Raw genomic sequence first — 26,658 nt, 5'->3', positions numbered from 1 at the left:
AATGCCAGAGTAATCACGTTTTTAGAATCGTGCCCTGTATTTGTATCCTTCCAATGCAACAAAAGCAGAGACATCATGGGACTAAACATCCTCCACAGAAATACCACCTCATCATTCTCAAAATGTTACATTACTTTGTCTTTGATGCATCAGCTCCATAGTCAGTCAAACCCTGGTTCCCTTAATCTCTGTTCTCTTGAGTCCCAGTTACATTATTTAACATTCCATGGCAGCCATCTTAGGTGTACCAAGTCATATCCAGCTACAAGACTATTCTTCTGAATGAGATGGGGATGTTGTATACATTTAGATTCTGTGATTGGAGACATCTGAAGTCAACGGTTATTACAGAGGACAGTCATCACCACTTCACCAGAACAAAATAGGCACTGTTTTTCAAACATAAAACATTTCAGGCTTCATTTCCATTGCCTTTACACGCTCAAATCCTTTTATAATATATAATTCAACTGCATGAACAGATGTATTCTGATTCGCTGGTCACTTCCTGGATCTTAAAGCTGCATTCATTTCATTTAGGTTACATGGCAGGTTAGCAAATGTTAGTCTCTTTACACATCTACCATGTCTTTCAGCCGGTTCATTTTTGGTCTGCAATGTACAGAGGGTTTATCAAATCATTTTAGCAGAAAAAAGCTACCGGTTGCTTCTGGAAAAAAGTTTGATGGGAGTGTAGTTTGCTTGAAAAGCAAAGCAATGAGCGGAAAGAGACTTAAAATCTCCATAGAGCTGAGGTAAACGCATTGTTCACCACTAAGAACGTTCCTTTTATAAATTGCACATTGTCTTTTGATCCAATGCTTTCAAAACAAATGTTCATTGACGCAGATATAAGTCTGGAGCTAGTCTTCAAATGGCTGCAAACTAAAGAGTAACTGTTTGGAAAGGAATCTTTCTTGTTATTATACCCCATATTTGGTCCTAGATTTGAGCAGGCAATGCAAAAGAAGTCTGAACTGAAAGTAATGTGCAAAGACATGGTCATGACGGCACAGTGATCCACCCCCCAACACTCTGATCTTTGTACACATTATAAATTGCACAGAATCATTTAGGCCTTGTTATTACACAGAGTTTAAGGAAGAAAATATTTGATTGGTCAACCAGAGAAACCCTGCATAGAGGGATTGTGGTTGGCACCACATTTAAAAGAAAATAAACATAAAGCAGTAAAGCGATACATGAGGCACCTCCAACAGTATTCAACAGTAGATTGTCAAGTCAAGGGGTTACAAGATACAGAATTATTCGTTGATATATTATAATATATTTTGCAAAAAAACCAGCTGGTCCTTTGTTCTTTGTATGTTCCAACGCCTTTTGAACTGAAGGGGGGATTGTTGCTAATAAGCATGATGCTAATTTAAAGACAAAACATTTACCCTCTCTTCATAAACACACAGTCTTGCTTTTTCTCTAATTCTCTTATTGCTCATTTGGCTTGATTCAAGGACAACCCATGGAGCCACATCTGTAAAGTGCAATGTTTGTCTGAATCTGGTTGGACACAATTCAACACTGAATTCAAACACAAGCCCACATGAATCACATGAGTTTTTATTTATTTAAGTAGCTACTTTTTTTTAGATGTTTGAATAGGCTTTGAGGATGTTTAGCATATGTACATACAGTACATTAAACCTTAAACTACCGATACAGATATGTTGTGCATTCATTATGTTCTTCCAATAAAAGGATTATTAATTTGAGCACTGGTTTCAAGTTCAAAAATGTATCATACAAACCTTCTGTCATTAAATTAACTCCACAGCACAAAAGGTTTTATGTCTGCTCTTACATCTAATATCTACCTGTAGTAGCATACACGTCATTTTAATGCATAAAATATATGCATTTCAGATATTTGTATTTTACGGTGGCCCTGAAGTGCAAGTCAAAACAACATTTCACAAAAAGCTACAGCATTTCACAAAACACTTCAACATTTCACAAAATGCTATAGCATCAGAAAACACCACAGCATTTCACAAAACTCTTCAACATTTCACAAAACGCTAGGGCATTTCACAAAACGCTACAGCATTTCATAAAACGCTTCAAAATTTCATAAAACACAACGACATTTCAGAAAACACCACAGCATTTCACAAAACACTATAGCATTTCACAAAACACTTAAACATTTCACAAAACGCTACAGCATTTCAGAAAACACTACAACATTTGAACTTTTACGGAAAGGGTATTCCTTTAGGGAGAACACTTCTTGTTTGTGATTGGACAGAGCCAGCCAGAGAAGCATTGCTGTGATTGGTAGTTTTTGCTGCCAGTCAAGAAATGACGCTTTGTGATTGTCCAGCACCCGATATGTCCCAAAACATCAGCCGTTAGCTGTTAGCACCATGGTTAGCACCATGGTTAGCACACAGAGCTCACTTCTCCTCATATCTGTTCAGAAACTGGACAAAAGTTAAACATGAACAAAACACAGACTGTCTGTGTCATGGTGAATACAGTCGCTGGTTTATTTCTGTCTTTAGGCCGTTGTTGTGAGTTTGGACGGAGCATCTACAGGTTAGTTTAGCCTGATCAATCCGATCTCCATTCAGAAAACAAGCATTTTAAAAGGTTTTTCGCCTGCCGTCTTGTCTGCACACTTGTCAAAGCATTAATTCATGTTTTTTACTAACCAGTATCAGTATGTTGTTACTTTGGCATCATTTTGAAACTTGTAATGCAATTAAATCACGGTCATATGTTCATTTTGTTGTAGTTGGTATCTACCAAAGTATTTGCATGGATATAAGCCCCGCCCCCTCTCAAGCGCATCTTGTTTGAATGACAGGAGTAAACACAGCTGACAGCCGCGGTGAGACCTGGGTGAGACCTATGGGTGAGACTCGAACGATTAGAGCGATGCGAATATTCGGGGCTTATCTCCATGTAAATACTTTGATAGATATCAACTACAACTAAATGAACATATTTTACCGTGATTTAATTGTAATACACGTTTCAAAATGATGCCGAAGTAACAACATACTGATACCGTTTAGTAAAAACCATGAATTAATGCTTTGACAAGTGTGCAGAGAAGAAGGCAGGCGAAAAACCTTTTAAAATGTGTATTTTCTGAATGGAAATTGGATCAATCAGGCTAAACTAACCTGTAGCTGCTCCGTCCACACTCACAACAATGTCATACAGACATAAATAAAGCAGCGACTGTATTCACCATGCACTGTAAAACAAAAACTCGTAAAAAGAAAAGGTCAAAGTACTGGCAGCAGCGGCTGCCAAACAAAAACCCTTAAATTACAGTAAAATACTTTAACTGAAATAAAGTGAAAAAGCCATTAATTTAAAGGCCCAGTGAAGTGCATGTTTTTGCACCAAAATGAAATGGCAGTTTCATTCCTTACATATCATTGTGCCTGTTCATGGCTAAAATATTTTTTAATAATTTATAATTAATGAATTAATGAATTATTAATTTTGCCGTCTGAGCCTAACGGAAGTTGCAGACGATAGTGGCTGTGACGTCACAAGATGTACCCAGTTGCGATTGTAAACATGGCGGAGACTCTGGAAAGTGATACTAGTGTGAGAGAAATGATTGATTTGGACAGCTTTTCGGACAGGATAGATGAGGAAAGTGATCAATCTGGTGCACTTTGAGGGCAACATTAAGAGATTTATGGATACAGCTCTCAACACTCATATGAAACATATATTTCAATAATCAAAAAACATTGGAAGGATTTCTTAACCTATTTTATACAACTAATATTACATAGATGGAAATATTTGTTTACATAGATGACCAAACCCACTGAGATAACTTAGGCTACAGTTTACCTCCCTGAGCTGACGTTATCTCTCTCAGTCCCACAGGAGAGCACTCTCCCTCTCCTTATTGTTGAAACAGCTAATCTCCGTTAGCTCCGAGCTAGCATCAGATGCTAACAACAACCCTGTAACTCTCTCAGTCTCTCTTTCTCTCTCTCTCGAATCGACCAGTGGCCTTTATTTATCATGATCAATCAAATAATCTACGAAACAATGACACCAGCCAGGCTCACCTTCATCTTTTGGGAACAGAAACATCGCCACTTCGGCAGACTTGACATTACTACAGCCAGCGGCAATGCATCGTTTCCCCTGTGTTTTTCATCCCTCTTTCTTCACTGTCGCCTCCATTGTCAGGTTTTCTCGATTGGCAATCACTTCCAGTCAACTCCGACACACTTTCCAGGAAAATACTAGCTCAAAAACGTTGAGAAATTCGACTTTGAAAAAGAGAAAAAATGAACGGTGGTGAATGTAAACAGTGCGGCGGCGTCCATCTCGTGACGTCACGCAGTAGATTGCAAGCCACGCCCACGAAGGCGAAGGTCGACTGCAGATTTCCCCGGAAAATTCAAAACTCGTCAAATTCGTTGCTATTCCAACATCTTTTGATATGGGTTCCAATGGACAATTTTGGTCATTACTATACGTATTAGCATAACAGATCATGCACAGGTGCACACTTCACAGGGTCTTTAAGGGAATTGTCCTTAAACATTTTACAGGAAAATAATGTAATTTTACAGATTTATCTCCTCTTTTTACAGTCAATAACCTTTAATAAAAGTACAGCACTAATACTTCTGCGGGCAAATACTCTAATTTTACAGATTTATCCTCTCTTTCTACAGTCAATAACCTTTAATATAAGTACGGCACTAATACTTCTACGGGCAAATACTCTAATTTTACGGATATATCTCCTCTTTTTACAGTCAATAACCTTTAATAAAAGTACGGCACTAATACTTCTACGGGCAAAAAACCCGTAAAAAAACGGTCAAATGACTGGCAGCAGCGGCTGCCAAACAAAAACCATAAAAATTAAAGTAAAAATACTTTAACTGAAATAAAGTGCAAAAGCAATTAATATACAGAAATTGTCCTTAAAGATTTTAGAAGAAACTTTCCTCTTTTCAAAATCCATTGTCTTAAAATGTTAAATTCAAATACCATAAACAAAGTTCTGATGAGAAAAACTGTTTTTTACATTTTTTTTTATTAGATTTGTATGATCAAACACTAAAATAAATACAGAACCTAAAGTTCTACAGCTAGAATACTGTTATTTTACAGCTTTTTTCTAACATTTTCCAATCAAACAGGTTCAATAAAATCACAAAATGTTCAGTAGGAAACAATTACTCTGAAAACTTAAAATATAGAAATATTTGTAGAATTATAGTACAAATAATTAATACAGCATTTCATATTTAAACACCATACTTATAAACAGTAGAAAGAAAAAGGAAGTTTAATTTTTTAAGATTACTTTGAAACATTCTCAACAGAAAATAACAGAAATTGCAAAATGGCAACATATGTTCACATTGTCCATTTGAAGGAGCAGTGTGCAGGATTAAGTACGTCTAACAATGGGGATGTAGGTTCCAACCAATGGATAACTTGTTCACTCACCCTCCTATCCCAAGTTAGTAGGATAATGTATATTGGCTGCAAAAAACTTGAGGCCCAATCATGTTTTCTCTATCCATTCTGCGCTGCTGTAGATTGCAACCTAGAGGACAAAAAGATCAGAATCAGGAACGGGTTTATTGCCAGGTAGGTTCACACGTACGAGGAATTTGACTAGGCGTCGTGGTGCATACATACAAATAAAAAATAAAAATAAAAAAGGTACACAGATAGCCAACTATATTAAGAACACTGTAATAAAAATATAGTAAGATAGCAATAAAATAAAGCAGTAATTTAAATCGAAATATAATGAAATCAGGGCTCGAGCTTAAGGACCTCCCGTCGTCCCGGGGCCGAAAAAAATAGTGTCAGGGAGGATAAAAAATAATTTTGGGACGAATTTGGGACGAGAGTTAAAATAAAAATACCATGGTAACTCTACTACAAACTGCGATGAAAATGAAATCGACTGCACGTTGTGTGTAGCACACAATTATTAAACCTCCTTGTCAACATAAACACACAAAACATTTAGCAACCCGCGAAACACACACACACACACTCACACACACAGAGACAGACACACACACACACACACACACACACACACACACACACACACACACACACACACACACACACACACACACACACACACACACACACACGTAAACTGTGTCCATGTGCTGTCAGCCAGCCGCACAGCTGGCTGTGCCCGCGAATTCCTGGCCCGCAAATTCGCGGGTCTATCTACAGTAGGCTATGTACTGAGTGTGTGTATTTCGCGGGTTGAGTGATGTAAAATGACAATGGTATCCCGTGGAGGAATTCTGAAATGTTTTACCTTTACATCACAAAAACGCACAGCAGAACCAGACCCTGGAGCGCCGGCCTCTTTATTTACTTACTCCACTTCATCCCCTATGGGTAATAAGGCTGAGATGAGAACCCTCCATCGTATTTAGTCCTTAGCAACATGCTGCGCCTCTCCCCATGTATGGATGGGTACCGAGCCCCGGTATTAAACGGGCTCCGCCCGGGCCGGAATTATTAAAGACAGTGGTAACGTTAAGCTCCGACGTTATCTGACTTTTTATCGGTACTGGAGACATTTAAAAAATATATGTCATATGTAGTATTGCTACATAAACATTATATCGCAGTTTTAGTTTATCCAACTCCGTTTCTAATATGCAATAAGACTACAACATGCGTCTATGATGTATTTTCGAGCTTTCCAATCCAGACGAGATCTCTCTCTCCCGTCCGTGTGCGAGGGGGCGGGGCAGTTTGTAAAGGTCTCCTGACTGTGTTACAGACTGTCCTCCTGGTTAGTGGTTACTCTGGGTTCTGTCTTCAGGACAGAGTGTTGGATTTTTTTGGTTAATTGGATGGGACTTGATTTGATTCAATATTAGTAATTTTCTCGTTTGTGTTTGTTTAAATATATTTAGCCTTTGTCATGTGATTGACTGATTTACTCAAATAAAAAGGTTAATGAATTATCATCTAATGATTTGTATGATGTTTTATTTATGTTAAAGGTCACTTTGAATGATTTTAACTAATGATAAGTAGTAGAAAAACTAATATTTTAAATTCGGGACGGTCCACATTAATTTCGGGACGGCTTAGATTGTATTTCGGGACGGTTCCGGGAGGATGGTGAAAAAAGTTAGTCGAGAGCCCTGAATGAAATAAATCATAGAATATAAAATATGTGCAGTAAGCAATATTTAAACATGTCATTATTTACCAATCCTGTGATCTCCATTATGTAATGCATAGTCTGCGTTGTGGCTGAGGTAAAGTGTCAGTGGGGGGGGGCGGGCCTTGTAGAGATGGCGAGACGTTTTGGTCCTGATGGAGAGAGGTTCTGGTCCTGATGGAGAGAGGTTCTGGTCCTGATGGAGAGATGTGTTGGTCCTGATGGAGAGAGGTTTTGGTCCTGATGGAGAGAGGTTCTGGTCCTGATGGAGAGAGGTTCTGGTCCTGATGGAGAGATGTGTTGGTCCTGATGGAGAGAGGTTTTGGTCCTGATGGAGAGAGGTTCTAGTCCTGATAGAGAGAGGTTTTGGTCCTGATGGAGAGAGATTTTGGTCCTGATGGAGAGAGGTTCTGGTCCTGATGGAGAGATGTGTTGGTCCTGATGGAGAGAGGTTTTGGTCCTGATGGAGAGAGATTATGGTCCTGATGGAGAGAGGTTCTGGTCCTGATGGAGAGATGTGTTGGTCCTGATGGAGAGAGGTTTTGGTCCTGATGGAGAGGTTTTGGTCCTGATGGAGAGAGATTTTGGTCCTGATGGAGAGAGGTTTTGGTCCTGATGGGGAGAGGTTCTGGTCCTGATGGAGAGAGGTTCTGGTCCTGATGGTGAGAGGTTCTGGTCCTGATGGAGCTCCAGCCAGAGGGTTGTGTTGAAGGCAGAGCTGAAGACCACAAACAGGATCCTGGCGTAGGTTCCTGCTGTGTCCAGGTTCTGGAGGAGGAAGTGAAGTGATAACTATTAGTAAACCATAATGATGGATGTTATTATCAGCAGCTGCCAATAGATCCCCTACATCTTGTATGATGGACCTTTGACACACACACACACACACACACACACACACACACACACACACACACACACACACACACACACACACACACACACACACACACACACACACACACACACACACACACACACACACACACACACACACACACACACACACACACACACACACACACACACTATTGAGAGCATCCCAAGGGCATTGATTATTTCATAAGTTTGGAAGGGGGGCACACACTATTGAGAGCATCCCAAGGGCATTGATTATTACATAAGTTTAGAAGGGGGGAATTTAGTCTAACAACAGTTAGCTTTTGTTAATTTTACTTCGAGCCAAACTTGTGAGACTTGTTTCTGAAATCCTGTTCTCTTAAAGTGAATACATAAAAAATAAAACAATGGAGCTTACCCTAAAACTAACCACTCGATTGCTTGTCTAACATGGCCTAGTCCATAAGGCCATTGAGGTGAGGGTGGGAACAATCAAACGCACCCTCCCAGGCACTGCGTGTTAGCGAAGTACAACTGGAATTTCGAAGAGGAAGATATGCTTGGTCAATTCTTAATAAAAAAAGAAAAACCAACAAATGGAGCACTTGAGTTTTCATTAACAGCCTATTTCCTTAAAATGGTACATATCTTCAGGTGATTAAATCTGCATAATGTCCCTGTACAATAACATTCGAGCATTTTGTAATCCAGTAAGGAAATTCAAGACCAGTAAATATTGATTGATTAAACACAGGGTTCCTGCGGGTATCGCCAACTCAAATTTAAAGGTCACATGTCATGGCCATTTCCACTGATCATAATTCCATTGTTGAGGTATACTAAAATAGAAAGATATTGTGCAATTTTCCAAACTCACATTGGTTTCGCATACAGCATCTCTGTAAAGTATGTGTATTCAGCAGTATTCACTTTCTCCACTAAATGGCTCGCTGCAGCTCCCCCCCCGCCCCCTCCCCTACCTCCCCTCACACACCCGTGATTTCCTTGTTTAGTGATACACAGCCAAACTCAACCTGAACACACACAAAGTCACAGCCGAAATAAAAACAATAAGTGTGGCTTGATATTGAGTAAGAAAAAAAAGTTTATAGGTTGATAAACGCTGTTAGAATGGGTCTGCAGAGAGAATTTCGCGCGATCCCAACTGTCTGTTATCAGCCTGCAGCACGGAGCAGAAATCAGCAGGGCTGCCTGCACTGAGTGTGTGTGTGGGTTGGTCAATTTGGACCAATCAGCGGGGGCTTAACGTAACGGCTCCGCGGACGTAACCTAACGGCTCCACGGATTGGCCCATTTAGTTCCGGGTACGTGCTTTTGTAAGCACGTACCCGGAAGAATCAAATGGATGATGACGTCATGATGACGTTTCACCAACGAGGCGTTTTGGGGAGGTATATTCTGTTTTAGAGTTTTACTCGCTACAGGGTGTACTTTGAGGGTTTTGACTCTGCAGACCGTTTACATGCAGAAAAGCCTTCATAACACACAAGGGGACGGGTAATAACCGGAAAAGCATGACATGTGACCTTTAAGAATTTTTAAGACCACTTTGAATAGAATTTAAGACCTATTTCTCGGCAAGAAAGTATGAAGGAAAATTGCTATGAAAGAAGAAATACGTCCCATAATTACTTACAAAGTAAATGTATTCATGTTCAACATAAGAACAATGACTGAACATAACAGCATAACAGTACAGAACTGTGTTAGCCAAAAAGTGTGTATGTGTGTGTGTGTTAGGGCTGAGCAATTAATCGTATTTTAATTTTGGCCTGCCACAATTACGAAAACAACATAATCGAAAAAAACTATTATTTAGCTTTGCTAGGTTGTGACAGTGCACAAGAACATATTGGATCTAATTCATTTTAATTTATCATATTTATATATGTTTAGTAGCTTGTGGAAGTGCCCTCCAAAATATTTGTTGATCTTGTTTATAGGTATTTATTATTTTGATATTTATTCAAATGTATCATTTATTTAATTAATTTTTGTATTGGTTTTTCAGTTGAATTATACGTTCAGGGTAATTAACAGTTAAAAAGATACTGTTCAAATTATACACATTATGTTTTAAAGTTCAATAAATGGATGTTTTCAAAGTCAATGAATAATCGTATTCAATAATCGTGATATCAATTATTGACCAAAAATAATCGTGATTATGATTATTGCCATAATCGAGCAGCCCTAGTGTGTGTGTGTGTGTGTGTGTGTGTGTGTGTGTGTGTGTGTGTGTGTGTGTGTGTGTGTGTGTGTGTGTGTGTGTGTGTGTGTGTGTGTGTGTGTGTGTGTGTGTGTGTGTGTGTGTGTGTGTGTGTGTGTGTGTGTGTGTGTGTGTGTGTGTGTGTGTGTGTGAGTGAGTGAGAGAGTGAAAAGAGCTATATTCAGAGCTCTGCTGCCTTGGCTACACCATTTCATCATTGCTGTTGTATGATTGGTGTTTAGCTACGGTATTTAGCGTCTACAGCACCTCCGCTTTTAGGGTTGACATAGACCCAAACGTCGCCCGGAGGTCCCCCGGTGTTGTTGCGGGAGCTACTCCACTAGCTAACACTACATTAGCTAACGCTACATTAGCAAAACAAACGCCAATTTATTTTTGCAAAAGGTGGGGCGGGCTTCAAACACGTTCCCTCCACTGGTTTCAATCAAGCACTAAATTCGATGTTTTCCAACCAACTACGGTTGAACTGACACTTCCCCATATTTATTTGTAAGTACATTTGAAGATACCTGAGTTTCGGACTGCCGCTAGCTGAAGCTTGGTTGCTAGGTTACTAGCTGGGTGTTCTCCAATAAGGGGCCGGGGAAAACAAAGTTAATGATTACTGGTTCCTAGTGCTGTAGCGATGCGTCGACGACGTCAACTTCAAAATATCGTCGACGACGAATCGCCACACACACAGGTGGGTCACCCAAAACAACAAGCAGTTCGCAATCGCACTTTAAACACTATGGAGACTGAAACGGCTACCACCTCCTCCTCACAGGATTGCGCACGAAGCCCCGCAAAAAGCCCCCAAACAAAAACATCTCTTCCTAGGTCTTTCAAATTGAATTTATTGAAATCTCCAATATCAACGTAAGAGCTTGTTCGGGGGGTGCTAACACTTAACCATAAACTTTATCGTTTACTTTCTCCGTCTTTATATGTAGATATTACTTTTCTCCGCTAATCTCCCTCACGTTGTTTCTATAGCAACAACAACTTCCTGTCAACAGCGCTACCTCTCCTTCAAAATAAAAGCATATTCATAAATAGGAACAGCCCTAGTGTGTTGTGCAGCTTGAGTTCTGTGCACTTCGGTAGTGCTAACTATCTTATAGCTCTCCGTGCGGTTTGTTGGTGCTTGGTTGGTTAGTAGTTCATGTTAGCTATCTCGCTAGCGACGCCAGTTTTGTGTTAGTTAACGTTTGTCAGCATTTAATGTTGGATGGAATGGTAGCTAGTTTACGTCTGCAGAACACCGCTATCTAGCCGCTACTAACCCGGAACGAACAAACTGCACAGAGAGCTAACTCATGTTGTGGTCGTTTACGAGTCAAACATAACATTAGACTAACGTTAGTCAGCTTATAGCAGGGGTCGGCAACCTTTTTGATATGAAGTGCCATTTAAAAAAAAAATTTGATCAGCGTGCCAACGATCGAGAATTATCAACGGGGGGAGGGGGGCGGTTGAGGAGCTTGACGCTCGTGAACTATCGGCAGGAGGGCGGCGGAGCCTCGCTGAGGGGAAGCAGTGTGTGGACCTGTCAGCGCAACTTACATGATGCCGAATTTAACACATTTAAATAATTGGTTTAAACGGCATAATGATAAGGACGATCGTCCGTTCTGTGATTTTCCAGAGCACACATGTTATGATATTAGGGTAATGCAGAGTGAGGTGAGATTGCTGTCCCTTTAAGAGAGAGAGAGAGGGGTGTGGCTTGTGCATGTGTGTTTGTGGATGGTAGAGCGACAGTGTGACAGTGCGACATACGTGTGTATGTTTCTGGAAGTGAAACGAGGAAGCAGAAAAACAGAGGTCTGTGATGTATTTTGTGAAACAGAAGAACAGCTAAATAAATGCAACGGCCTCCCAAGAAGAGCTCGCCTCTCTCCAGTCATTTAAGCTAAAGTGGGTTATTGAACCTGAAGCTTGTTGCTTCTGCCCTCCTCAACTACGGTCTGGGAGCCGACAGGAAAGTGCAACACACAGATGGCCAGTCCGCCCCTTTGTAGCATATTATTTCGATGAGAGATGAGCAGATCGCCACTGGGCTTTCAACTAAATACACAGCCACGCAAAAACTGCGGCATTTGTACAGCTCCTTTTGGGTACTGCAATTAGTGAAGTGCTTTCCTCCGTGGTGAAACGATCAGCACTGCACCACGGAGGAAAGCGGCAGAAAGTCACCTGGAGTTAAAGATAGCGGGGCTGCGTTGCGTGCATGGCTTCCTTCTGCAGGTAACGGGGAGACGCGCTCTGGCGGCGGTCTCGTTTAGGATCCGAAAATACAATTTAAATATTTTGCACACTTATTCCACTTATTCCTAGTGTGCCACTGGTTACGGTGCAGCGTGCCAATGCTGGCACGCGTGCCAGGGGTTGCCGACCCCTGGCTTATAGTTTCAATGTATGTCAACTAACGGAGCAAGCAATGTCGAGGCCAGGGCTGCACGTAAGCTGGTGCGCAGTTGTCATGAATGAAGTAATGTTTTTTGGTATTTATTTGAGATACATTATGTTTTTTATAAATCGAACAACAGAAAAATAATCGTTAGATTAGTCGACTAATCGATGAAATAATCGCCCAATTAATCATTTTCAAAATAATTGTTTCCCCCCAGCACTAATGGTTCCATGTTGATTTATTTCAATACAAATTGTTGGGTGGAACTGAAAGGCTATTACCGCACTGGTTACTTTGCAGCCCGGACATTTTCCCAAAACACATTTAGACGCTATCGCAACACAGAAGTACCTTTCAAATCCCATCATTTTTAAGACCTTCTAAATCATATTTAAGACCTTTCTTATTTTTTTGATCATATTTAAGACCTTTTTAAGGCCTTAAATTCAGATTATCAAATTTAAGACTTTTTAAGACGTTTTAAGACCCCGCGGGAACCCTGTAAACAACACTAAATAAAATGTTAGTGTTTTCTTCAAACTCAGACTCTGATGCGGCTGTACTTCAAAGACAAAACAATTGTCTGATGATCTTTGTTGAACAAGGTCTGATTGTCCTGTACAATGTGGGGTATTTTGAAATACTTTACTAAACCACATTCAATATTATGTTAGACACAAGTTAGTTATTACTCACATATCAAAGTCTTTCCATCGGCAAGATGGAAGAATAGCTGGGTGCTGCCTGGAGAGACTGATGAGGGACACAGGCTGGCTTCAGCAACTTTCCACACAAAGCCATCACATCTTCTCTTCCATAGTCCTCACTGTCCACTGGTCAAAAGAGTGAACATCACAGCTGTCATGTTAACCCTTTTTACACAACATACAACCAACATGTGTCAAAAGTGACGCAAATTAGATTTAATTGTAAATATCTTTGCAATAAATTACTTTAACCATTCAGGATTCCAGCTATTCCTCAATTAACCAGTTTTGGATCAACACCAATTCTAATTTTTCCCTTTCTTACTTTTTGAATAAAAATCATGTTTTTATCACTACACTTCTAAGGCACAACATGGGTCAAACATTACACGTATTCTTTTGCTATGTTATTTCATGCTTGGCTGAGTGTTTCTTTGCTATACATTCTCAAAAATAATAAATTTTAGCAGTGATTTGGACCAAGCATGTATGATGTAGTAATACAAAAACTATGTTAGTTTACACAGTGTGACATTAGCTAGTCATGTTAGCTTTTAATATATAGAGCAGAGCTAACTAGCAAGTTAGCCGAACGCTAGCGGTAAGCTTTTTATGCTATGCTAGCTGTTGGCTACTGAACATTAACAAACTAGATTCTGTTGTAAGAAAGCTGTGAAACTTTACATTAAACTTGGCGACACTGTGACACCCCGCTGCATGTTTATGTGTAATTCTCCCGTGTTGGAGACGAGATGGTGGGGGGGGGGCACTGCAATAAGCTGTAAGCTAACGTTAGCAGCCACCTGTTAAGCTAGGTTTCCCGCGCAAAATCTTGCAAGAAACAGCATCTCAGGGCTTAACATTTAACAACCTATTAATGATGCATACCAACTTAAGGGGAACAAACTCAGCTAACTAAAAGAAGAAACGTAACCTTAAATAAAAAATAAAACATTCACAAACTAAGGATTATCTAAATACATGTTTCACTCCATTACAGTTGCAGGACTCACCAGATCTCAAGTCGTCTGTTCTTTGTTGATGTTAGTGATGTGTCGGTCGCGAACGAGCCGATTCTTTGAACGGCTCTTTGGTACGAACGAGGGGAACCGAGTCGTACTTGGTGAGAGCCGTTCTTTTTATCGTTCAATCGTTGGTCCGCACTCACTGCCTGCCAAAATCCACTCGCCTTTTAAAAAGCTTGATTTTGTTCCCCAAACGTATTCTGTGAAGACCCGCCCCTACTCAGATTGGTAGGTTTCAGCACGAGGAGTGAGATGGGGTGGGTCTTAAAGGATTACGCGAGAGAGAAATAACAAGTGGTACAGGACAGATAGACGTCCCACGTGTTTTGCGGATGGATAATGACGAGCCAAACGCGAAAACGCAGCAGCATTTGGATGCACTTCAAACAAAATCCAGGCAGTGATAAAGCGGAGTGCACCATTTGTAAAGGAAAAATATCATTTAAAGCAGGGTCAACCAATAATCTTCATCGCCACTTAAAAACACAGCATCCGACGGTGCAAGTGGCCGAGTTGAGACAACAAGGTTCCAATAATAATGACGGAGACGGCGCCAGTGCTTCTGCTGAAACCCCGACCACATCAAGTCAGTCATCATCTGAAACTACCACTAGGCCTACATTAGTGCCTGGCCAGGCACCAAGCTCTCATAGAACCACTGGCACAATACCTAAAACAAAACAGACTCATCTCCACAGTTATGTAGCACCAGTCATAACCCCAATGAGACAGGGGAAGATAGATGAAGAGCTTGTTAAAATGATTGCAACTGACTTCCAGCCATTCAGTATTGTGGAAGACAAAGGATTCAAGCGATACAGCAATGCTCTCAACCCTTCCTACAGTCTTCCATCAAGGAAGACAGTATCCCAGACAATTGCAAACATGTAACAGAGAGAAGCAGCATCACTGAAGGAAAAGGTGTCTAAACTCTCAGCAGTTTGCTTAACCGTAGACTGTTGGACATCAAGGGCTACAACCTCATTTATGGCAGTAACATGCCACTTCATTGCAGATTTCAAGATGTCCTCCTGCCTATTGGACTGTTTTGAATTTAGTGAACGGCACACAGCAGACAATCTGGCCAAAAAGCTTCTCAATGTTGCAAAAGATTGGAAAGTGGAAGGTAAAGTGGTTTGCTGCGTAACTGACAATGCTGCTAACATTACAAAGGCTATACAAATAGCAAAATGGACCCACCTTCCATGCCTGGCACATACTATCAATTTGATTGCCAGAGATTCCCTCAAAGGCCTAAAACCCATTCTGGATAAAGTGAAAGAGGCAGTGGAATACTTTCACAGGAGCACAGTGGTTGCAGAAAAACTGAAGGCCACTCAAAACCAAATGGGGATGGCAGAGCTACGACTCAAACAGGACTGCATCACAAGATGGAACTCTACATATGACATGTTGAAGAGTTTTCTGAAATCCAAGGATGCCATTATCTCCACCCTGGCCATCACAAATGCATCAGTCAGCCCTCTGTCCCAAGAAGAATGGAGCATACTGCAGGAGGTGTGCACTATCCTTGAGCCCTTTCAAGAAGTCACTGTTGAGATCAGTGCAGAAAGGTGTGTTATTAGTTAGAGTTGGTCAGCTGTAGCTTTCTATAGCATGCATGCAAAAATACCAGATAACGAATTATGAATGTTTGAGACCATTTTATTTGTATTATATAAATGATGTAGATACCAGTGTATATAGTATAGTGTGTCATTGTTGTTAACACTTTATAATAATTGTCTCAATATTCCCTGTTTTTTTCTCACTAGCTACGTGACTGCTTCAATGGTAATATTGCTGGCAAAGGGACTGCAGAAAGTCACAGTCAGCTATCAGAGAAGTGCAACAACACAACAAGCATCCGATTTGGGGAACTCACTATGTGCAAACATGGCAAGTAGATTCCTCAGAATGGAATATAACCACACCCTTGGAGATGCTACGGCACTTGACCCAAGATTCAAAAAGGTAGCATTCGGGGATGCCAGAGCTGCAGATGAGGCTTTCCAGAGAATAGCAACTGCAGCAGGAAGAGTCACTCTCAGCAGCAGCGAACCCAGCCAGCAACCAGATCAACAGGAAGGAGCGGGCAGTGCTGCAGAAGGATCAGTTGTTTGGAGGTATTTCCATGACCGTGTCGCTGGTGCAGTGTCAACAAGGAATCCCACAGCAGATGCCATCATGGAGGTGCGGTCTTACCTAGAGGAGCCCCTTCTTCCAAAATCCTCAGATCCTCTCAAGTGGTGGGAAAGTCGGGCCACCTTATACCACAGGCTCACCAAGCTCATGGCTGAAAGGCTTTGCATTGTAGCAACGTCAGTTCCGTCAGAGAGAATTTTCTCCAAGACTGGACAAATAGTATCAGAGAGGAGAAATCGCCTTAAGCCCTCAAAAGTGAGGGAACTTGCTTTCCTTAATGCAAATTTGCCATAGATTATGGCATAACACATGCTCAAGCTGCTAGAAGGCCATAGGCCAGGAGCAGCTCATCTCCTGTTTTTGACAAAGCAGCTCACAGATTTTTCTCTATTTTATTTTACTCTGTTTTTATAATACTTTAAATATTGTTCAGAAGTAGTTTTCCTATTTATTCCTAAATGTTTTTGGTGTTGTTGTTTCATTTGCACTAAAATCTGTTTTGCACAAAAGTTTATTGTACTTGTTTTGTTATATTGCCAATAAAAAGTGTTCTAATATTAAGAGTTGCGTGAATTTCATTCAAGGCAAGGCAACTTTTTTTACTTAACACATACAGAGGGTAAATTCAAAGTAGTACATTCACTGACATGGATATGGCGCCACCTTGTGTCATGTTTACAATGCAGATTATTGACATTAGGTCTGGCAATACAGTCAATCATTATACTGGTGATTATTTCGCAGATACATTTAGTAACCCCGCCCCCTTTAACAAAACGGCTCTTTAGAACGGCTCTTTTGAACGGCTCTTTGAAAGGAACGGAGCCATAAGATCCGGCTCCCTTCAAAGAGCCATAAATCCCATCACTAGTTGACGTCCCGATCCTCATATTTAACGCGTAAAACGATCCCGATATTAATCTATAAAATCCTGCAGCAAACATACAGACAGACAGCTGTAGCTCCAGCAGGAGGAGACCGGAGGAGACTCGCTCAAACTGACGGTGGATGTTTCAAATGTGAACGAGAGGCGCGGACAGTTCTCATTGGCAGGTTTCTTCGATGACGTTTATATTAACCAATCAGGAGTGTTGTGGACTCATTCCAAACATGCCTGACTTGTCTGCCTTTTCTGGCTGAATTCTATTTCAAGTGCCGTAGCTCTGGCTGTCGGCCAGAATCCGAAAACCATACATTATACTGTAAAACTAAGGTTTATTACTGTATATTGACGACCAATGGAAAAAAAACACAGCAACAGAACACATAAATAAAACAAGGATAACTGTGACTTATTGTTGAGTAAATAACAGTGTGTGTTTTAAACCTTGGTCCTCCCTCTAGAGATTTCTCCACTTTCTATGCTTTTTATTTTGTTTAATGATATTGTCAACTGTAGATGTTTACAATATAGTAAGTTAGGAATTTAAGGAAAACATATTTATTTACTTTTGTTTCAACATTGGATATGTTGTGTTTGTGGTGGATTCAATCGAATATTGAGAAAAAGATTTATGTAAAAATGTTTTACTTAAATGTTCCTATTTTTTAATTTGATGCCTTTTTTTACAGTTTTATGTTTACCTTAAAATTAAAAAGAAATATCTTAAAGTCTTATAATAGTAATACACTTTTATATTACGAGTTACATATTTTATTACGGATAATACTTTTTATTTTACGTACATCTGCATGTATTTTCTGAAAGTGCAAAAATACTGTAAATATTATATAGTACATTTACTGTAAAATAAAAAGAGGAAATAAACCTTATTTGTTGTTATTATCAAAATACTTAAAATAATGTTTTGAGTTGTTAATTTATAGTTAATATCTATCATTTTACAGGATTTTGCAAGTTATTTAAAAAAACATGATAATTACTATAAAAATGTAAAGTTATTTCCTGTAAAATTAAGATCTTTTTTAACAGTGCATGACACACACAATCTGTGTTTTGTACATGTTTAACTTTTGTCCAGTTTCTGAACAGATATGAGGAGCTGTGAGCTCTGTGTGCTAGCAGCTAACGGCTGATGTTTTGGGACATGTTGATGTGGTGATGGGTTGACAGCACGTCGAAGATAACATCATATGTATATCCGTTGTTAAAATATTCCCTTAAGATTTCCATCTCTTCTTCCATTCTTTCCAACTCAGTTTAAAATGAGTGCAGAAACAGCTGAATAGTGCCAAACCAAATACGTGGCGCTGTCGGGTGCGGACCAATCACAAAGCTTAATTTCTTGACTGGCAGCAAAAACAACCAATCACGGCAGTGCTTCTCTGGCTGGCTCTGTCCAATGACGAACAAAAAGTGTTCTCCCTAAAGGAATACCCTTTCCGTAAAAGTTCAAATGTTGAAGTGTTTTGTGAAATGCTGTAGCGTTTTGTGAAATGCTGTAGTGTTTTGTGAAAAGCTGTAGCGTTTTCTGAAATGCTGTAGTGTTTTGTGAAATGCTGTAGTGTTTTCTGAAATGCTGTAGTGTTTTGTGAAATGTTGTTTTGACTTGCACTTCAGGGCCACCGTAGTATTTGGTTAGGTTTTGGAAAACATTTCTGGTCAGTGTATGGAACATGTCATGTGATCCTAACCATCCATAGAGGAATGTACCTTATGACATGGATCAAGAAAATAAAACTCTTTCTGTACTACAGGATGCAGGTAAGAAAAGAAACCCCCCATGCAAGCACTCTGAAGAAGAGACATCAGTGGTCGCTGTGTAAGACCAGGCTTACGTGCACATACAGTAGTGAGTATTCAGGACATGGTGTGGATGGGGGAGAGGGGTTATTCAATAAAGATGTCTTCAGTGGGACAGGAGTAGCCAATATTGTCCCTGTAATACTGCTGGAAGGCCCTCCTGTGGGACAGCAGAGGAGATCATTAGTACATGAAATGAGAATAGCTTTTTTGAATCAGGACAGATGATAGCATATATTTGTGTACCTCACTATTATTAACTACACTGTTTAGGATACAGGTCAAGTTTGTGTATCAAAGGAATATATAGTGTCCCTTTGGTACAGAAAAGGATACATTGAATAAGTTGCCAGACTAAATTAAAGTGGACCTATCATGCTATATTTGAATAATATAGTGTAGGATCATACCTATATAAGGCATATTTATACTTTTCATTTTTCAAAATACCAAACAGATCATGCATTTTAGCCATTCCTCATTTCGCTCAATGTAACACTGTCTTTGCATGGGCTGATTCTGTGAGAACAGCACCATCTACAGGCCTGGCATATGTACTACAGCGTCTCCAGCGCTTTCGAACGGCAATGTCTGTGGCTGTCTCCTCCTGATTGGTGGAGTTGCCCCAATAGCCGTAGCTCCACTTCTGTGACGTCATAGAAGTGTTCAAATCTGGATCGGCTGTATCAGATCCGTTGCAGCCCCTTTTTTAGAGATTTGGGTATGGAGGAAAATAGAGAGGGTTTTGTTTTCTGACACTTGGTGAGTTCCCTGGAACACCGGGGACACATATTCATGTATAAAAGACGTACAACAGTGCATTTTGCATGATAGGTCTCCTTTAAATTGAGTTTTTTTGTCTTCAAATGTTTTGAAACCATTTACTTTAAGGTGTGTGATTCCCAGGTTGTGAGTTGGTTGATCCTCGGTGTGCTTGATGGTTGGATCTGCCCACTCGTATCAGTCTGATTTGGGGCCTTTCTAAGTTGTACATATAGATTTATCTTTCACCTGCTTTGTAAAATGTGGATAAATGAATTCCCAACTGCTACCTAGTATTAAAGCGTAAGTAATATTTTTATGAGATGTTGCTCAGTTTTTGCGCCTGTCGTCAACCAAATCGTGGTCTTTTGTGCCGAAATAGCTCAGTTGGGAGAGCGTTAGACTGAAGATCTAAAGGTCCCTGGTTCCATCCATGGGTTCCGGCAGCAGGTAGATTATTTTAAGTTAATGTTTATACTGATTACTCTTATACCTGCTTCGTAAACTGCGGATAAGCTATTAAGATACTAAGTGACAAACCAACTGGTCACAAGTATTTTATGGAAATTCCTCCCCCTCATGTCATCCGGCCCACAAACACGAGCAGACCTTTGTGAAATATGATTTCAAACTTATTTTTTGATACGTCATAAACATACAGGACAAATGACATCCGTCAAAGCGTAATTGGGAATGTAATTTTAAGGTGAGCAGGCTGCTCAATCTAACCCTTAGGATATTAACGTATACAGAAGATTTATGTTGCAAGCTGTGGAGATACATTATTTATTCTACTCTACAGTATTTCATTTTTTAAATCTTTGAATCATGAGTGCAGTTTTCTGTTGCTAAAGGTATTGTTACTGAAGCCTTAAGAAACAGGCAGTGTTTCAATGCTGCACAGTAAAGAAATACCACAAAACGTAAGGTTCCCTCAAGAGTACTTGAGTAATTGTATTTAGTTACTTTCCACCACTGAGCAGATATCCAATAGTAAAAGTCACAAAATATGTATAAAATGAACAACAAAGAATAGAATAAAATACATCTTACCCTACAGACTCAGCTAGAGGATGTAGTGTTGTCTCTGCAACCATCACATGACAGGCGAAGCGCTGCTGGTCAGGGTGTTTGGTGATGAGACCAAAATACCTGCGGGCAACAATCAGCATGACTTATTCACACACGTCTGTGGAGGCTGTAGTACACAAAGCAGTATATTATTGTCATGTAAATGTGATGACACTTAACACAGTGTGAGAATAGAGACACTTTAATGTTAGTTTAACGCATTTGTCATGCAAGTGTGCTAGATGAAGTAGTGAGACTCACTTGCTGTGTTTTGGATGACAGCCACAGAATGAGATGTTCTTCAACTGGAAGAAATGGAAACACTGGTCTCCCTGACAAAAACAGACACACAGAGAAATGTCAAGTTTTAATGATTTAACTGCAAGATTTCCACTGAGTGGCATATATCTCACCATGGTGCAGGTATTTTACTTGTGTTTAAAATGTCTCATGGTCTACCCAACCTACGCTTAACGGATTCATTAAACAAAATGAAAACTCATCAAGCTACTGACAAAACTAAGGAACATAACATTGCTCAACTCTTTCTCCACATCTGTAAAACAGTGGACATGCTGTCATAAACTGGAGTAAGGGTTATATAAATATTTTTCTAATTCTCTGTGCCTATCAGCATTTATCTGTGTTTATGTCTTTGCTTTTGTGTGTTATGCATAGGTTTGTATTAATGTGCATTCACTTGTGCATGTGTGTTTTCTAATGTGCTGTAATTGTGCTTCAAATGCGCCTTTGTGTTGAGCTCGTGTGTTTTCTTTCTTTGCTCCCCTATGTTTCCCTTTAATGCCATCAACCTTAAAGGGACTGCAGATGAAAATGAGCCTTTATGGCTAAATATGGCACATACCTGATGGACTCAAGTGCTTATGTTCATTCATGTGCATTGTCCCTTCTTAAATAAGTACATACTTACACTGGATACACATTTATTTTTTGAGTAGCTTGCAATTGCTGGATTAGAAGAAGTGTGAACGTGAAGATATGTAGATAGAGTAGTGCCCGTACCCTATGAGCAGAGTGACACTGGTCCTGGACACTGATCTTCACCCCCCTCACACTGACCTCCAGCACACAGGCTGAAGGGGGCTGAGCTGCTAACCGCCTGTTACACGCCACCTGTGAACACAAGTCATCAGTCATTCATTAAACACAACTTTAACTCTCAGCACTCTACGCTGTTTTATTTATTATTACCTGTCTGTAGTGTTAGGCCAGTTTAGAGCCGTGTTTGTCCAACACGTCGTCACCTCAACTTTATATCCTTTTATTGATGTGTATGAAATAGTCTTAATTGTGTTTGTGTATGTGTGTTTATTTGTTTATTGAGGGGTAGGGGGGTGGGTGGGCTGTTTGGGGGACCTTTCTGAGAAATAACGTTCAGGAGAGTTGGAAAGATCGCATTTATTACGAATAGTTTTCCAAGTTTACCCGTAATATTAATGCAATACACTTGACCTTTGCCTTTGCTGTGCTTTGCAGGCTTAAACTTAGCAAGACAATAATCATCATTCAGTATTCAAAACTCCTAATTGTGTTCCATACACTAATGTAACAACAGTAATTGTGGGGGAAACTTCTGAAGCAATTCAAACAGGACTCAGAGAGACACGAGGAGAGCTGGAGCTTTGATGGCAAACACTGACGCTTTATTTGGAGCTTCGGCCAGAGAATTCACAAGACATTTGCTGTGCCACGAGTTGACCACAGGTTGAGATGCCACAATTAATTTTGAAGATCTCTACCCCAGACCCATGTGTTTAGCTAGTTCTGAGAGAATAATCAACATTGTGCATAACAAGATAGAATGATAACCAGGGTAGGATTTTCACGGCGGCCATGACGGCCATGGCCGTCGTAGCCCCTCGGTCTGGCCGTTATGCCCCACAAATAATAGTAGGTCCTACGGCCACCATGGCCTGTGTGCCGTGACGGCCCGTCTACACTACAGGCATGAAAAAATCTTGAAGCTGGGCGTGTCTGAAGCTTGGCGATTTTTTGCGAGCAACCAATCACATGAATCTCCCGCCCCCGACATACAAAGCAATAGCAATGTTAAAACGAAGTAAACTGGATATAAACTCTCCAAACAGGCGAAAAAACTATCAGTTTCACCCACTGTCTCTGCCACCTCCCTCCATGCCTGGTTCCTCCGGTTTGTATCCCGGTAAATAGTTCCGGTCGTAAAGAACCGGGTGATTTGCTACCGTAATATCTCGTTTGGAATATGAGGAAATGAACTGCGGTCTGGCTCTCCCAGCTTGCACGCGGTTTGATTGGCTGCGCTTGCACTGGCGGGATTTGCATAAACGGAATTTGATTGGCTGATGCCAAGCATCGAGCCTCAAAAGTTGAACATTGTTCAACTTTTGATGCCGATAGATGCTCGTGATGCTTGCAAAGCCATGCCATGCTCCCCACAATGCAGTTCGGCGAAGATTAAAAATCTTCTACGTCACCCCATTCAAGTGAATGGGCGAAGCGTTGAAAGCATTTTTTGATGCCTGTACTAGTGTAGACGTACCGCTGGAGTTTCACCGCGGCTGTCAGCTGTGTTTACTCCTGTCATTCAAACAGGACGCGCTGGAGAGGGGGCGGGGCTTATTTCAATGTAAATACTGAATAAATACTACGACAAAATTAACATATTTTACAGTGATTTAATTGTAATACACGGTTCAAAATGATGCTGAAGTAACTACATACTGATACCGGTTAGTAAAAAACATGAATTAATGCTTTGCCAAGTCTGAAGACAAGACGGCAAGCGAAAAACCTTTTAAAATGCGTGTTTTCTGAATGGATCAGTCAGGCTAAACTAACCTGTAGCTGCTCCGTCCACACTCACAACAACGTCCTAAAGACAAAATTAAAGCAGCGATTGTATTCGCCATGACAGTCTGTGGTTTGTACATGTTTAACCTGTTAAGCCCCAAGGTCCCCGCCGGCGGGGACCCGGGTTTTTTTTTCAGGACACTGTGTCTCAGGGGATCTAAAATATTAAAAAACCTATTAATGTGTTATACCAGATTAACGGAAATAATCTCAGCTAACTGACGATATAAACCATTTTTACCAAAACAAAACACAAGTCTCATAAGAAGCATCTAAATGACCCTTTAGCAAAAAATGCTAACGGACATTGGCACAGAGCTCAAGATAAAAGTACCCTTATTACTTATCGTAGCTGCACATACAAGATCTCAGATTAAAGCTGAGGTTCCACGGATTATTTAGGTATATAGTATCATCACTGAGTGATCCGAACTTGCGACAGGGGAAGCAAAGACAGACATCACAACACGTACCTTTATGTAGCTTCTAGGGGGATCGTCTCACCGTAGCCGTTAATCTGATCAAAAGACGTGTTCAATGACATTAAAACGAGGAAAAACGCGGCTGAATCGGTTAATCCATAGGTTGATAAAGTTTCTGGGCAATAATTTGAATTATTTATAATACATAATTCCTTTTTTATGTAAAAATCGCAGAGCAAAAGTTAGCTGCTAATGGTAGCCACCAGAGTGGCTGCTGCTTCCGGTCTTGGCAATGCAGCAGCCTAACACACACACATGACCAAATAAGGACTATGTGGGAGTTCCCCTCGATTCCATTGGCTCTGACGGTTAGAAAGAGATGTCACATGTCAAAATCCAGCAGGGGGAGCCAGAGATATGAAAAATCCACCCAAATGGCCCCAGAAGAGGTTTATTTAGCTAAATCTGTCTAAACATGTCAAATATCACTTGTTTTGCATCAATCTTGATACAGGGTACTTATTATATGTTCTACTTTGGATTCCTAAAGCTTTTAGTCTACTAACCCATCATCCAAGGTTAGTTTTTACTATAAGTACAAAATATGTTTTGGACGGACACTATAATTTACAGTTTTTTAACATGTTCAATCGGAATTTTCTTTAAAATAAAAAACATCTATATTAAATCTGACTTTTCTACATCCAACTGACAGGTTTATCATGACTTTGAGAAAAAAGATTATTAATTTAACCCTTTTAGAAGGGAAAATATGGTCATTTGTTCTGGGAATGTAATTTTCGAGCCTGAAACCTGAAAAACAGGCTCGGGGTTTAACAATGAACTTTTGTCCAGTTTCTGACCAGAGCTGTGAGGAGTTGATTAAAGAGACTCTCGTACGTACACACACACACACACTCACACACACACACACACACACACACACACACACACACACACACACACACACACACACACACACACACACACACACACACACACACACACACACACACACACACACACACACACACACACACAGGCGCGCCGGATTCATTTTAGAAGTGGGGGGGCCAAAAAAATTGCGTTTTTATGGCCCAATCCCAAACCACGCCTTACACCCTACCCCTACACACTCCCCCTCCGTGACGGAGTGAACTCCGTGGAGTGACACATGAGGCTCCCTCCTGTCGGATGGAGGGAGTAAATAGAGCGGCAAGCTTTGGGACAAACTCCCCTCTCTCCGGCAGAAACAGGAAATACCGTAATATGTAGGCCTAACAACGGCTTCAAATCAGCATCTGTTTGAAAAAATGTTTAAATGAATAACTCAAATAAAACTCCAAACATCTTTAATTGTGTGGGGGCGGCGGCGGTTTTGACAGTTTCTGCGGCCGCAGAGCTGCTGCTTTTGGGTTCATCTGGCTTTGCTGTTTGAAGAAGGTCCACGCTCCGGAGATGTGGATGTCAGGGATGTGACCTTCCAGTTGTTAAATTTAAGTTTAGATTGACTGTATTTAGTTTTCTTCTGCGTTGGTTCTTCTGACATGTTTGCAAGCGTAGGCTATATATTCTTTCTATCTAGGTTAACGGCTGACACACAGAACAACTTGAAATGTTTGGCTCTATGAAACCTGATGTACTTATATGATTCTGTTTTCTTCAAGGTTGTATCTTCCTGGTCGAATGCACTTATTGTAAGTCGCTTTGGATAAAAGCGTCAGCTAAATGCAATGTAATGTAATGTAATAACAACGTAACAAATAAAGTAAACAACGTAACAAATAAACAAATCTAAGCTTTTTTATTGGTTGTAATTTACATGGACACATTTGAATGGTGTGACAATGTCCTATTTGATTGGGTTAAAATGTACATGTTCTTCCTGTTAGGTCTGCCTGCTTTATTTTACCTAATGCAAAGTGACCTGCTCCATCGAAATCAGTCGCATTGACCCGAAACACATTTTGATTCCTAGCTTTCTAATGATATCAGGATTGTTTTTGTAGTCTACTCCAAATATTAAGCAAAATATGTCATATTATATAATGACTATTACAGAGTCATCATTTTGAGAAAAAGGTCTTTAAAGTTTTCTCTTCTCTGGAATCCATCGATCTGATTGATTATTAGCGGAGCAAATGATCAAAAAACTACGGAGGAAAGATATTTTCGTTTGGATTACTGCACGGGAAGCACCGGCTGTTGTTCCTGTTGTGACGTTAAGTTACTCCGTTCTCCGCTTGTTATGCCGTTACAAGCTTCAAAGTTGTATTTATCATCTGAATTTGCCGAAACAAGTTTAATAT

At 40.3% G+C, this 26,658-nt stretch overlaps 1 protein-coding gene across 2 annotated transcripts in view; it reads right to left on the bottom strand.

The window, feature by feature from the left end:
* Positions 1 to 3,119: 3,119 nt before the first annotated feature.
* The window catches only part of LOC307039391 (C-Jun-amino-terminal kinase-interacting protein 1-like), an 86,981-nt gene continuing 63,442 nt past the window's right edge, over positions 3,120 to 26,658 (bottom strand). Inside the window, exons 9-15 of one of the 2 annotated variants that reach the window (XM_079681416.1) lie at positions 22,101 to 22,211; positions 21,339 to 21,409; positions 21,060 to 21,158; positions 13,360 to 19,404; positions 8,436 to 8,551; positions 7,226 to 7,945; positions 3,120 to 5,569 (exon numbers count right to left, since the gene is read on the bottom strand). In XM_079681416.1, coding sequence (XP_079537542.1) covers positions 19,332 to 19,404; positions 21,060 to 21,158; positions 21,339 to 21,409; positions 22,101 to 22,211 — 354 coding nt within the window. In that variant the 3' untranslated portion in view covers positions 3,120 to 5,569; positions 7,226 to 7,945; positions 8,436 to 8,551; positions 13,360 to 19,331. The remainder of the gene's footprint in view (positions 5,570 to 7,225; positions 7,946 to 8,435; positions 8,552 to 13,359; positions 19,405 to 21,059; positions 21,159 to 21,338; positions 21,410 to 22,100; positions 22,212 to 26,658) is intronic. The other variant, XM_079681415.1, reaches the window with a different exon arrangement.

Source organism: Notothenia rossii (assembly GCF_949606895.1).
Source record: "Notothenia rossii genome assembly, chromosome: 5".
NCBI lineage: Eukaryota > Metazoa > Chordata > Actinopteri > Perciformes > Nototheniidae > Notothenia > Notothenia rossii.
The sequence above is the reverse complement of the archived record's forward strand: the minus strand, read 5'-3'. Positions and strand labels throughout refer to the sequence as shown.